The sequence below is a fragment of the Narcine bancroftii genome, chromosome 14 (genome assembly GCF_036971445.1).
Source record: "Narcine bancroftii isolate sNarBan1 chromosome 14, sNarBan1.hap1, whole genome shotgun sequence".
NCBI lineage: Eukaryota > Metazoa > Chordata > Chondrichthyes > Torpediniformes > Narcinidae > Narcine > Narcine bancroftii.
In genome coordinates this window covers 9,527,651-9,541,854 of record NC_091482.1, presented here as the reverse complement: position 1 = coordinate 9,541,854, position 14,204 = coordinate 9,527,651, and the positions used below count along the sequence as shown (strand labels likewise).

Genomic DNA, 14,204 nt, shown 5'->3' with positions numbered 1-14,204 from the left:
GAAATGGTGCAGCCGAGATAGGTAAACTGGTTGACCGTTTTGAGTTTTGTGTGCCCGATGGAGATGTGGGGGGGCTGGTAGTCATGGTGGGGAGCTGGCTGATGGAGGACCTCAGTTTTCTTCAGGCTGACTTCCAGGCCAAACATTTTGGCAGTTTCCGCAAAGCAGGACGTCAAGCGCTGAAGAGCTGGCTCTGAATGGGCAACTAAAGCGGCATCATCTGCAAAGAGTAGTTCACGGACAATTTTCTCTTGTGTCTTGGTGTGTCATTACATTACTTAAAATTGATCACTGGGTGTGAGGATAACTTATTGTCTGTCTGGCTGTCTGAAAAGTACCTATCTCTATTTTGTTTCCAAATCCTGCTGTTTAAAGTGTGAACTTTTTTTTTTCTTTATTCTTAACAATATTTTATGTTCAACTCTCCAGTGGTTAATTAGCAGATTCCCTAGTTTCTCCAGATTGAATTCATCATATACATCCCTCACTTTGGAGATTATTTTCATGGCTCTATACCATTGTGCCTTCAGACATTCAACCTCTGTTCTTTACAGGCAGTTGTGAAGTATTTCAGTTGTTTCTTCTGCAAATGGTTTCACTCAAGAAGGTAGCACTGACAAATTCACAAAGGGTAGATTTTTCCTTACAATGCAAGTCAATAGGGCAGTCAGTTCACCATTTGTTGGACATTCAGGGCCAACCTTTTGGCCTGTTTTTATTCTTTTGCTCCTCTCAATGCCCAGTTTCCCTCAGAAAAATGTCCATTGTTCCACAAATCTTTTCCTACATCTTTCAGAACTTTGTCATCTATTTTCTATTTGTTAGGATTTACTTGTTCGGAATCCAATTAACGTCAAGCATCCCACTCTGCTTGGTTAAAGTTTGCTGCTCATATTTTCCATGTGTACACATGGAAGAAGTGTTTTTTAATTAATTTTTGATTATGCAATCATCCATAGTTTAGTCTTGTCTGCTGTTATTTTTCAGTCTCTTTTTGCCTCATTCGTAAAATGTTAAGCAGTTTCAACTCAGAGTATTTTTCTCTTAATCTTATTTTTAAGATATTTACTGATCCAAAAGGGATATATTTGTTTAGTCTGAAGCTTGGCTGTTTTGGGTTTGACAAGATTTTATCAACTCTCCATTGAACACATCCATTTTTCCTTCCTTTCTACCACTCTTCCTCCTCAAACAATTTTCTTAAAATTTCTTGCAAAAGCCAACCAACAATACAGTATTCCAAAGTAGCTATGTTCACAAATCGTCTAAGAATGCTTCTTTGGAGCACCTTAGGACATTTATAAACCAAACCCATTAGATAAATTAAGCTTGCATTTTTTCATTTGTAAACATTCTATAGCAACACATCTTAGTTTTCTTTCCTGTTGCTTTTTTTTTAATTAGGCTTCCAGATACCCTCCTTTTGTCTCCAAGTTCTTCATTACATTTTCCATTTCTTAGATGTTCTTCTTTCAAATATCCTGCTTGGATTTCCATTTGGAAAAGGTCTCAAACTAATCTGTGTCTTTCCCATTCCCTGGTCATTTTAACTGAATTACCAATATTTCATATACAATCAGCGATACAGTACAATTTTGATTATCCAAAATGGTCAGGACATGGCCCATTTTGGATAAACAGTTTTTTCGAGGAACTGGTCCTTTTTTAAAAAAAAACCCAGTAGCAACAGCAAATCACTTGCAAGAGTTTAAACAACAAGGTACGGCTTTTAAGTGTTAAAATAATGTCTAATTCTCACCCCAAAAAAAATGCTGGCGACCCCTGATCACTGATATTTCCCCACCGAGGGTCCCACTCCAACCCAGGAGCCCAAGGTCCACTGCTACCACTGCTGGGAGCCTGAGGTCCCCAGTCAGTTCAGCAGCGAAAAATTTTGGAGAATCCGATTTCAGATAATCAGATAATACTGTACTATTCTGTGCCTTTTTGTGGTTCTTGGTGTTTGAGCTGTACCAATTTGGGGGGAAAAACAATTGGGTGCAACTGGAACAGATTCCACTTTCCCATTTTCTTCAACATTATTGGGTGGTGTACTTACTGTTTCATAGAACACACATGGAACTGACTCTTTTCTATCTCTCAGAAGAAAGTTTTTAGCACTGTATTCTCCAGATATGACTGCAGAATCTAAAGTAGCTACAAACAGAAAGAATTATTAAGATGCTAGATGAGTTACTTTGTTTGAATTTATGAATAATTGGTTTTACTTCTTACAAAATTGATTTTAATTGTATATGTTTAAAATGTTCATTTGAAGGAAACATATAAATTAAAATGGAATGTATTTACAATCCATGAAACAGGAGATAAATATTGATTCAAATTACCGTTGTTTGAATGAATGAAGTGCATTAAAAACAGGAAAACAAATAAATAAAACATTTTTTTAAATGTTATTTGAAATTATATAGTTCAGAATCTTTAAAAGATGAAAAGAAAAGAGATAGTTATTTATTGCAGATAATGTTACCTAGATTAAGTTTGGAAGAGCAAACTGAATTAAATGCTCCTTTTACCAAATTAGAGGTGAGGGAAGCCATGGGTTCATTTCAAAATCCCCTTATATCTTTTTCAAAGAATAACCAATTTTTGAATATTTAGTTTCGTAAGGGGATATAAAGGTTGAAAATTGTTATGAAGGCAGTCAATTAATGTCATTTGAGCAACTGAGAAATAAATATGGTATAACTCATAATATCCTTTTCTGCTATTTTCAAATAAGAGCATATTTGAGAGATAAGTTAGGACCAAATATGTTGTTGCCTAGTTGTACTGAAGTAGAACTTCTTGTTAGAAGCAGAATTGTTAAAAAGTTTACTTTTACGATATATTCTCTGTTGCAAGTCGGATATCCTAAATGAGGAATTTGTAAGTCCAGACAGAGGTGGGAAACGGATCTGAATATTGTAATTGATGAGAAAGTATGGGCAGACTTATGTAGGGATTGTATGACTTAATGCTATTAAGGTAAGATATAGATTAGTCCAAAATAATTTTTTGCATCAGTTGTGTCTTACGCCACAGAAACTGAATCGATGAAATTGGATTTATCGGATCAATGTTTTAAGTGTGGTGACAATGTAGGAACTTTCTTGCATTCTACTTGGTCTTGTCCTAATGTCAAGCCCTTTTGGGCAGATAGACAAATTTTTTTGGAACAAGTTACAGCAGCTGTTTCCCGCAAAGTTCAATTTATTTTTATTAGGAAACATTGAAGGTTATAAAACATAAATTATTTACACCTAAATTAAAATTATCAACATACCAATTCGAGTTTGTTAAATTAGCACTGGCAGTGGCAAGGAAATGTACTGCAGTTACTTGGAAATCTGATACATCTTTAGGTATGTCAAGATAGCATGCAGAAATTCAAAGCTGTATCCCTTTGGAAAAATTTACATAGAGCCTGAGAAACAAATACACTATGTATTTGCAAATTTGGTACCCGTATGTCCAAATATTAGGATTTAATTTGTAATAATTTCTTCTCTATGCATCTAGACCTGCAAGATTCTCCTCTGAATTGTAATGAAGAATTCTTATATATCTGTGATAGACGACATCTTTCCGTGCAATCCGAAAAAAATTCTTTCCTTCTTTTCTTTTTGTAACAACTCTGATTATCTGAAATGGTTGTGACCATTTCAGATTTTAAAAAATTTCAGAGAACTGGTCATTTTTTTAAAAAAACAGCCCAGTAGCAACTGCAAATCACTTGTAACAGTGTTTAAACAACAAACAAGTTTAGGATTTTTTAAGCATTAAAATAATGTTTAATTCTAACCTAAAAATGATGGCCATGCAGATCACCAACACCTCTCCACCGAGGCCCACTCATGCTAGGACCCCCGAGGTTCCCGCTGCCACCCTGTCAGTTCGACTCAGAAAAAAATTCAGATAAACAAGGGTTTCTGATTTGTTTCGGATATCCTCGTTTACCCCAAAATTTCTTAACATTTCGGATAACGGAGGATTTTGGATAATCAGAGGTGTACTTCATATCTTATGTTAATTATTTTTGAGGCGGGGTTGGGAGGTGGAGGGGTGGTTTGGGGTAGGGGTAAATACCATCATGTATGTAACCTCAACTTGGATTTTTTTTTGGAACTTGTATAATAATATTAATTTTGATTTCTACATGTATGGAAAAATGTTTAAATATTCCAAAAAAAAGCAAGGAAACAGCTATTCATTAGGGAAATCTAATTGTTCACCATGGGAAAACAAAAGGTAAATGATTTGACCATAAGATCCACCATTTTCCAAAGCAGATTTTGCAGTTAGTTCTCACATGATAGAGTAAGTCTTAGCACACCCTTTGGAGCACACACAAAAACTTTTGTTCATTGGGATAGAAGTGTCATTAACAAAACCAGCAAGCCCTCACCCCAATCCCGCTTTTCCTCTTGGGTGGTAGTGTTGAGCTACGTCTATAAACTGCAGCATTCCTTCTAGAGAAAGTATTCTCATATTGCAGATGGAGTTCCAGTACTTCAACCAAGCGACAATGAAGGAGACAGAGATGATGTGATTTGGAAAGCAACCGGTAAGTTTTTGCAACACCATGCAAGTGTTTGTAGATTTGGGAGGTACTGTCGGAGAAGCCCAGGAGAGTAACTGCAATGTATTTTGTATATTGTGCACACTGCAACCTAATGTGTAAAGTGGGGATGGGGGGGGGGGAACAAAAAGTTTGTCTTCCATAGCTTTCTTCTATTTCTCAAACACATGCTACCCTCAAGTTTTTTCTGTTTATAAAGTGCCCTCGGATCATGTTTGGAATCTTTGGGTACAAATGTGTGCCATCTTTGAATTCATAAACTTATAAAGATACAACATTCTTGACAAATTGATGCCTTAGAATCAGAGAAAGTTAGCCATTGTTCCTGAAGAGGTAAGCCTCTGTAATTATGAAAGCAATGTGTTTTAAATTGCAATATGCAGCCATATCAGCCGATGAGAGCTGGATGAACCAAAGGATTGAGTACTTCAAGCTAATAGTGACCTTCACCTCCACGGGTTGTGCTCCAGCCAAAGGTAGGAAGTATTAAACCTTTATTATAGGCATCTTTGAAAGTCTTCTGCCTTGGACTGATGGAAGTAGGAGATTTGCTTCCAGATGGTTATTTGGACTAAGACCTTTAGAATAGAAAATATTTTCCACAAGCAGCTCCAAATTGGTGCTCTGTTGACATTAATGACCTCTCTTGTTAATAATTATTTTTTTTATTTTTCACACTATAAACCATACTGACCAAAATACATACAGGCATTTTTCTCTTGAATATATAGTGTCATTTTCTCCCCTTTTCCCCTCCCTTCCCTCTCTCCCTCCCTCTCCCCCTTCCCATTTATTCAAAGTTCATTAAACCCGTTAAACACTGTTGTCACTCAACAAAAATAAACAAGAAATTTTACTGAGTCAGTTCATTTCGTCGTCTTCTCCTTCTGTCATTTTAGGTGGTGGAGGTGCATGGTAGGATTTCTCTATTGTATTTCATGTATGGTTCCCATATTTGTTCGAATATTGTGATGTTATTTCTTAAATTATATGTTATTTTTTCTAATGGAATACATTTATTCATTTCTATATACCATTGTTGTATTCTCAAGTTGTCTTCTAATTTCCAGGTTGACATAATACATTTTTTTTGCTACAGCTAGGAATAAAACAAATTATCAACTACCAAAATTAATATTGACACAAAATCAACTAATCCCTTTCACAATAAATAACCTTTCCTTCAGAGAATGGGAGAGAAAAGGGATCAAAATAATAGAAAATTGTTTTTCGGGAAATAAATTATTATCTTTTGAACAAATGAAGGACATATATAATATAACTCACGATACAAGGTTTGCATACCACCAACTGAAAACCTACTTGAAGGACAAATTGGGAAACAGTCTGAGGTTACCAGAAGGAAGCAATTTTGAATATGTGATTACAGACACAATGATAATTTAAAAATTTATAACAAACATGTACATCAAACTGCAAGAAAAGGAGAACGAGGAAACAAACTGTAAACCTAAACAAAAATGGGAACAAGATCTAAACATGAAGATAAAGAATGAAACATGGGAAAAGCTATGCTCCAGAACTATGAAAAATACAATAAACACGAGGTTACGCATGATACAATATAATTGGTTACACAGGCTATACATCACACCCCAAAAGTTAAATAAATGGGACCCAACAGTATCAGACAGATGTTTTCACTGTAAAAAGGAAACGGGTACAACAATACATGCAATCTGGACATGTGAGAAAGTGAAAAAATTTGGGGAAGATCTAAACCAGATATTAAATAAAATCACAAAAAGCAATATACCAAAAAACCCAGAGATCATCCTTCTAAGTAATATAAGAAATAAAGAATTTGGTCTTGTTAATAATTAACCATAAACTGAATGGGTAACATTACATTTTTTCTAGGTGATATTTCTGGTCAAAAGGGGATATACAGTAAAACCTCATTAGAACGCAGTAGTTGGGGTCCAAGATTTCATACCGCATTACAGCCAAGTCACGGAACAGATGCATATGTCAGAGTGCCCATGGATAATCAAACCCAAATATTACCAGTTTTTGAAGGATCTGCTCTCTATAACTAACAATTTAAATGAATTTTAATCAACTTATTTGGAAAGTTTGGGATCCACAGACACCTGCGCTATAAGCGATTCCATGGATTAATGAATCGTGTTCTAACGAGATTTCAGTGTATACTGAAAATTGGGTTGCACCACCTCTTGTTTTGGTACCACAATCTAATTTCAACAAAAAATTGTAAATATTATTGTGGATTATTAATTTGTCTAATGTGTATGATCCATGATTTTCATTTTAGGATCTTCTTGCATCTGATGTGCCAACACTCAGAGGTTTCTAATATTTGCAATGTTATTCAACGGCATGAATCACACAGCTGGATACCACTTCTGTAGTTTATTTTTAAATTGCTTCTCAATGGGCTAAGTTGTCCATTCAGGGGAAAAATAAACAAATCATAGTCAAACTGCATAACCTGCTTTTGTGTGACTGAAGGGAAATCTTTCTGAGCAGTTCCTTGGATAGCATTGGAAGTCATCTTGGATAGGGTTTCCTTCAATATAGATAATTTCATCTCTGGGGTGAGCCCATCCATTTTCTGAAAGTCATAACTCCTGGCCCACTAGCTGCCCACCAATTGATCTGCTGACATGACATATCCAAACTTCATAATCCCATAACTCCAATCCCCTTTGGCATCAACAGTCTCCATCCTCTGATTTAGATCCTGAACCACCAAATCCTCGCCATCTCCAGCAACATCGCAAAAAATACTTCCAAGAGGATCCTTACAAGTAAAATCACCACCAGATCAATGATTTGTCACAGCTTACACTGCATTTACTCTGAGGAACATCATTACAGGTATACTCCTTTCAAAGCTGCTTCAGATGCAAATCATAGGGAACAAATCTGAAGTCATTTAGCTCCTGACACATACTCAAATATTTCATAGCCTACTGCAGTAAAACCCCAGTATCTGGTACCTATGGAGTTTGGCAGATACTGGACAAATGCATTTTCCGGTTGCTTGAGATTGCATGTTGCGTGGTTGTCGAACTGACCGCTAGGGGTGCCAATTTTAAACTTTGGCATCTTTTACCTATTTATTTTCCACAAATTTTTTTTACCAGTTGCTTGAATTCTGAATAACAAGGATTTTATTGTAATGACTTGTTGCTATTGTTAGATGTTCTTGTAAATGTGGTAACCAAATTGTGCACAAAATGGTCTCTCAATCACCAAGAGATTTCTTCGAGTGCAAATGGTACCCAATATAGTGAGTGCATCAAGTTATAGCTTGACAGCACAGAAACATGCCCTTGAGCCCAACTTTTTCATGTGGACTAAGCTGTCTAAATAATTCCATTTACTGGTGTTTAGATCATATTCCTCTAGGCCTTTCTGAATCACATTATTGTCTAAATGTACTTTTAACAAAGATATTGTAACCACCTTTACCATTTCCTCGAGCAGCTCATTCCACATACCCACACCCTCAGTTTGAGTTCCCTTTTAAATCTTTCCCTTCTTGCCTTAAACCTTGGCTTCCAGTTCTAGACTATCATATCTTGGGGAAAACACTGACCATTTACTTTATCTATGTCCTGAATGATTTGCTCAAGGGAAAAAAGTCTCAGCCTATCTCACCTCTCTGGAACAGACCTAACCTCAGTGCAGGGATCTCACTTCATCTCAGAGTGAAGCTCATCTACAAGATAAATGTGGAGTTGTTCAACTCACATCACTTCTATCCCAGAGCCAAGATCACACTAATTTCAGTCACTGAGTGGCAGCAAGCAGTTGACACTTGCTTATTTGTTCAGAGCTACCCTCGATTCCCTTGCTGAAGTATGAGAGGACGAGCTTCGCACTAACATATGCAAAATAAAAGTTCCACTTGCCAATGTGGACAGCTTTAATATTCAAAATTCACCCATCTTCAGTGCTTTTGCCATCAATGGGTTGGCTCCAAACTGATGGTGTAGTATTTAAGGATAATCCATGCCTCCTTTAAGTTTGAGACTTGGACAGCCTATCACAGGCACTGCAAAGCATCAGGGGATATCACCAATAACATCTCCATAAAATTCTCCATTATACATTACTTTATGTTAAATTTAACTTTGTTTAATTTTCAGAAAGCCCTTTCTGAACACTCCATGGATACTGCAGTTTCACTTTGATTCATTTCTCTTCTTCTAACACAATCTTTCCTTCCATTCCCTCCGCAATTTCCATCCCTGCAACATAGCACATTTCCTTTCTTACTTTCAAGTGCTGATGGAAGGTACTCCACCTATAATGTTGACATCTACACTTCCCACTGTTTTGAAAAGGCAGCAAACATATAAAAGGACTCATCACACCATCACATTTTCCTGCTGGGAAGAAGATTCAAAAGTGTGAAATTCACATCACCAGATTCAAGGACAATTTATTTCAGACTCCTGACTGAACTACACTTTTGCAAAATAATGTTGCCCTTGCTCCATTGTAACTGATCGATCTCTCTCTCTCTGTATCTCTGCACTGTATGTTATTTGCTCTACTCATGGGTTAATTTTCTGGGACGCATAAGAATGAACCTTTTCACTGGACAATAAACAAACTTGAAGGTGACTATTTCTCTTCCCACTGCTGCTGCTTAGACTGGTAAATGCCAACAGCTTTATGTGCTTTTAATTCTGCAGACATTTGTAATGTTAATACAAAATAGTCAAGATTCATGATTCTTTTATTGTCATGTTATAGTGCAGAACAAGTAATATTACATGAAATTGCCTTCTGCCTACCACAAGCAATGAGTCATGATTAGTACTGATGGTGTCCCTTACAGAGCAAGGGAAGAAGAAAAAGAGAGTCCTTTCAGAGTCGCTGAGTATCCGCTTCTGCAGCATCTGCGTCCACAGACTTCTGTTCGATTCTTTGGCAACCCAAGCTCCAGATCCAAACCTCCAACATGATCAGGAAGCCTTCAGTGCCTGAAGCCCATCAGGAGTCCTTCTTGCCCTCAGCACCCTGTCGAATCCTGACTCTGATATCTGGTTCCCATGAGCCAGTCTTCAGCATCCCGCAACCTGTGGGGTCCTTCATTTGCAAGTCTCCTGCAGCCTGTGGGTCCCTCAGCAATTGATCGCCTTCCTGCCACCATGAATACTATCCTGTAGGGTCGTCTCTTCTGCTTCTCCTCAACGGGGGGTGGGGGGGGTGGAATATTCTCCCCGTTTCTAGTAGCCTGTGTCAGTCTGTTGCTTTCCCAAAGTCTGCAACCCTTCACAGCTGCCGCCGAGTACAGACATAGACCCAGGTTACGGGATTTAAAAATAAAACACCGTGGGCTTCTTTAACAGGCAGTTTAAAGCCCGTACCAGGCAGACAGCATTTTGACTGGACGGTTGAACCCTTTAGAGCAGCACTGTCTCGGTCTCTGGGATCTGCACCATCGGCAATACTGCTGTTACAGCAGCTCCTGCAGAGAGCTAGAGAAACTCAGCATAAGGGGCAAAGAAATCAATATGGACTTGGGCCTGAAACATTAGGTATATGATTTGTGGGATGTGTAGGGAAACAGATGGAGAAGTCGGGGTGGGGATAGCAGCAGCTCAGGTTTGGACCTGAGCCCTAGTTGGTTTCTTTGCCTCCTATTGGACGCTGCGGAATCTGCCGAGTTTCTCTAGCAATTTGTGTATCAACTACAATCACAGCATCTGCAGTCTTTCTTGTTTCACAGACACAGTTTCTGGGTTTCCCATGGAAAGAGAGAAAAAGTCTCAAAGATGTTCTCAAAGCTTTCTTAAAATAACATTCATGTCACCCCAGCGCCTGAATGTTCAAAATGGAGAAGAAACTATGGATGAAGTTAAAATTCTTTCTTTACTGAAACACCGGGGCCCATTGTAAAGATAAGAAACCTCATTTAAACACCCTATCAAGCACCTATCACTCCACATGAGAAAAAGCCTGCAGGTTCCACTTTGACCTCATTAGCCACCTGAGGATTCACAGAAATGAAGTGGAAGCAAGTCATCTCCACCACTAGGACCGCCTAAGAAGATCAGCTATCTTCTGCCATGGATAATAGTTTAACAAAGAGTCACATCAAATCCGATTCTCTGCTTTGTTCTTGCTTAAAAAAATTGCAACCATCTGTAAACTTGTGAAACAATAGCAATCTCAAAGCTTTCATGCACTTGGAAAATATCTACGTTAAATTTTAATTTAGCAGTTCTCTGATGAGTACAATTCCTCTTTTTCAAATGTTTTGTAATTAGTAAAGCTTAATAAAGCAATTACCATTTTACTTAATTCCATTCATCTGTCTTCATTATGCAAAACTGAAGTTATTGATGAGAATAAACCTAATTAAATACTAATGAAGTATGGGCAACTTCTCCATTAGGCACAAAAATTTAATAGCATATGTACACATTTGATATTTCTTAATCATTTTACACTCTTTCACCTCATCTTTGGTCTTTCTCCAATTTGGATTAACACAACTCGCACATTTAAGAAAATGAGTATTTTTTTAGAGTGAGTATGAATTCTGAACAATGTTTATCAAGGTATAATTTCTTGGATTAATAGCTACTTACTATTCTGGGTTGCATTTTACACCCAAGCAGAGTTTCTGAACCCACATTTTCTTCATCCCATATTCTTGCACTTCTATTTCATTGCCAATTTTGGTCAGCTCATTGATCAGGCATTCTCACAAAAGTTTGGGGGCAAGGCAACATCCTAATTTTAGAGTTTAAGACTCACGAGCCAGACCCAGCTGTATCTCCAACGAAAGTGTTTGAGTACACTTATACTAGTCAGTAATTTTTAGGCATCCTGTCCTTATAAAGGCCAGACAAATCAAAAACAGATTATTAGCCGAGTCTAGTCTCAATCAACCACAAATTGATACAAAGTGTCATGAATAGTGCCACAAAACATTACTTACTCAACAATAACCTACACATCAATGCTAAATTTAAGATTTCCAGGACCACTCGTCTTCTAAACTCATCAGAACAAACCATTAAAAATAGACAATAGGAGCTGGAGTAGGCCATTTGCCCCGACGGGCCAGCACCGCCATTTTAGATCATGGCTGATCATTACCATCAGTACCCCTTTCCAGCCTTATCCGCATAACCCTTAACTCCGTTGAAAGATTGAAATTAAAACCTTTTTTTTTTCGTCCCTGACATCAAAAGATGTTTGGCCAAGAAGCTTCAAGAAGCCCTGGTAAAACTGAATTCACAGTTAAAGTCAAAACTTGCACACAGTAATCACTGAAAACTTGTGACAAGCAAGTTATAGAGTCAAAAGGTAACAGAGCTTTACAGCACAGGCCCTTGAGCCCAACCTGTGGTCTATCCAAGTGAGTTATATTTGTCCACATTCAGCACTTACCCCTTCTGAATCAGCCATTCTCAACAGGGGTAGTACGCCCCACCCACCCAGGTGGCCACAGCACATTTAAGGGATGCCACGGACTGAAACCATAAATTTTTTTGGGTTTTTTTCCAAGTAGTCAATAGAGGAGGAGTACAGAAGAAACCAACTAAACTTGACTGCTTCACAGGGAAAGGACCCTACAAAGTTTGAGCAGAGACTTAAGGCGGCCATACCGAAAAAGTAGATTGAGAATAGCTGCTCTAAATGTTCCCTATCCGTGGATCTGTCCAAATGCCTTTAAAATGTTACAATTATACCCACCTCTACCACTTTCTCTGTAGCTCATTCAGTTACCCTCCACCTTCTGTGTAAAAAAAGGTTCCTTTTCAAATTTTCTTCTCTGACCTTGCATCTATGTAGATACCTTGTCCTGGAAAAATTTGATGACTATTTATCTTATTTGTGGCCCTCTATGTGTCCTCAGTCTCCCACACTCCAGGGAGAAAAATTCCAACCTTTCCTTATAATTCAAGCCCACCAGTCCCAGTAAAATTTATTTTCTACACCCTCTCTACTTTTATCTTTCCAATGTGGCCTATCATATCTGTGCCAAGCAAAAAAACAGTTGCTCAGTCAAATCCTATGTTCAAACACTAGGGTCTGTAACGTAAAGATTTTGACTCTTTAAATACATATTCCAGTTATTTTTAAGTGAGATGAGAACTTCTGCTGCTACCCACCTTTAAGGCAGCAAGTTCCAGACTCTTCATTATCTGGGTAAAAGGTTTTTAGCTATGACCTTTCCTCTACTTAAGAGAATGTCTCTTGATATTTGATCTCTGCTTAATGAAATAGGAACTTCCTATTTACTCCATCTAGGCTCATCAGAATTTTACACATCCCAATTACAAATCACTTGTTTGAAGAAGAACAACTTCCTATCTAATCTTCCTTCATTGCAAAAACATTGTACACCTGACAAGATCCTCAAAATGCAAATAAGCTCATTTTTGGTCCAATTTGCCATTCTCCCTCACATTCTTATGCATTTTTTATTGTTTTGGCCTGATTCCCATGCAAGAACCTGTAAAAGGCTTTGCTCAATTCATTTAGACTCATCTTTCATTTAACACGATTGAAACATCAATTGTATATTCTTTTCTATCCATGGTAACCTTTCACCCTCCTGTTCATCAAAATTCTGTCTACACCTGCCTTGAAAATATTCAAAAGTTCTGCTTTCACTGCCCCTTGAAGAAAACTTCCACCTGCTGTGACCATCAAACAATTCACCTTTTATCAAATGCCAAGAGGACATCATTGACCAGAAACGTAATTGAACCAGCTGTATAAACATCATGAATACATGTGCAGGTCAGAAGCTAAGTATCCTATAGCAAGTAACTCACCTCTTGACATACCAACGCCTTCCACTAAATACAAGAAGCATTCAGGTCAACAGGATATTCCCCATTTGCTTGGATGAGTTAGGTTCCACACTCCAGTAGCTCATCACCATCCAGAAAACAGCTGACTGCTTGACCTAAACCCCACCTACTATCCCAAATATTCACACAGTAGCTGCAATGTGCGCTACAGTGACTTGCCAAGGCTTTTACCAAATAATATCAAATATCCACAATATCACAAACTCCTTAAAGACAACACAGGATATGATCCTGACTCACTGGTGCTTTAAGAGCGTTGCACTAACCACTATGCGAACCATGATCAAGGATATTCCATTTCCTCTAAGAGCATCCATATATACATTTTCTAGTAGTAGGAGCCACAGGCTCCTCCTATATAAAGGGTGAAAATACAGCCTGACATTGATATCAGATATGTCACTACCAATAATTGTGATGGCTGACATCAAATATGATAATTAATCAAGGGGTTATTACCAGATTTTCAGTCAACATTATATGCCACTATTAACCCTGTGACAATTTTATTTTTTATGATGGAAATAAAGATTTCTCTCTGAAGCTTGATTATTTTTATAAATTTCATCTAGGAGGGTCTGAGAGGAAAAAGAAATCACTCAAATTGAAGATGAACATTTCAGAAGGAGTGAAAGAAGTTCAATGCAAGCGGCAGTCCATTTCTCAAGACAAATTGCAGTAATCATCATATCTAGTTTGTTTTTATTTTATACACTGCCTAAAGATTCAGATAGTCCAAATCTGTTTTTAAAACACAAAATATGCTTCCTGCAATTGGTTTGGAA

General features: G+C 37.6%; 1 protein-coding gene across 11 annotated transcripts in view; it reads right to left on the bottom strand.

The window, feature by feature from the left end:
* Window positions 1-14,204, bottom strand: part of LOC138749191 (spermatogenesis-associated protein 22) — a 204,905-nt gene that overhangs the window by 86,495 nt on the left and 104,206 nt on the right. For all 11 annotated transcript variants that reach the window (XM_069910264.1, XM_069910265.1, XM_069910266.1 and 8 more), the window contains one exon: window positions 2,060-2,157. In XM_069910264.1, coding sequence (XP_069766365.1) covers window positions 2,060-2,157 — 98 coding nt within the window. The remainder of the gene's footprint in view (window positions 1-2,059; window positions 2,158-14,204) is intronic.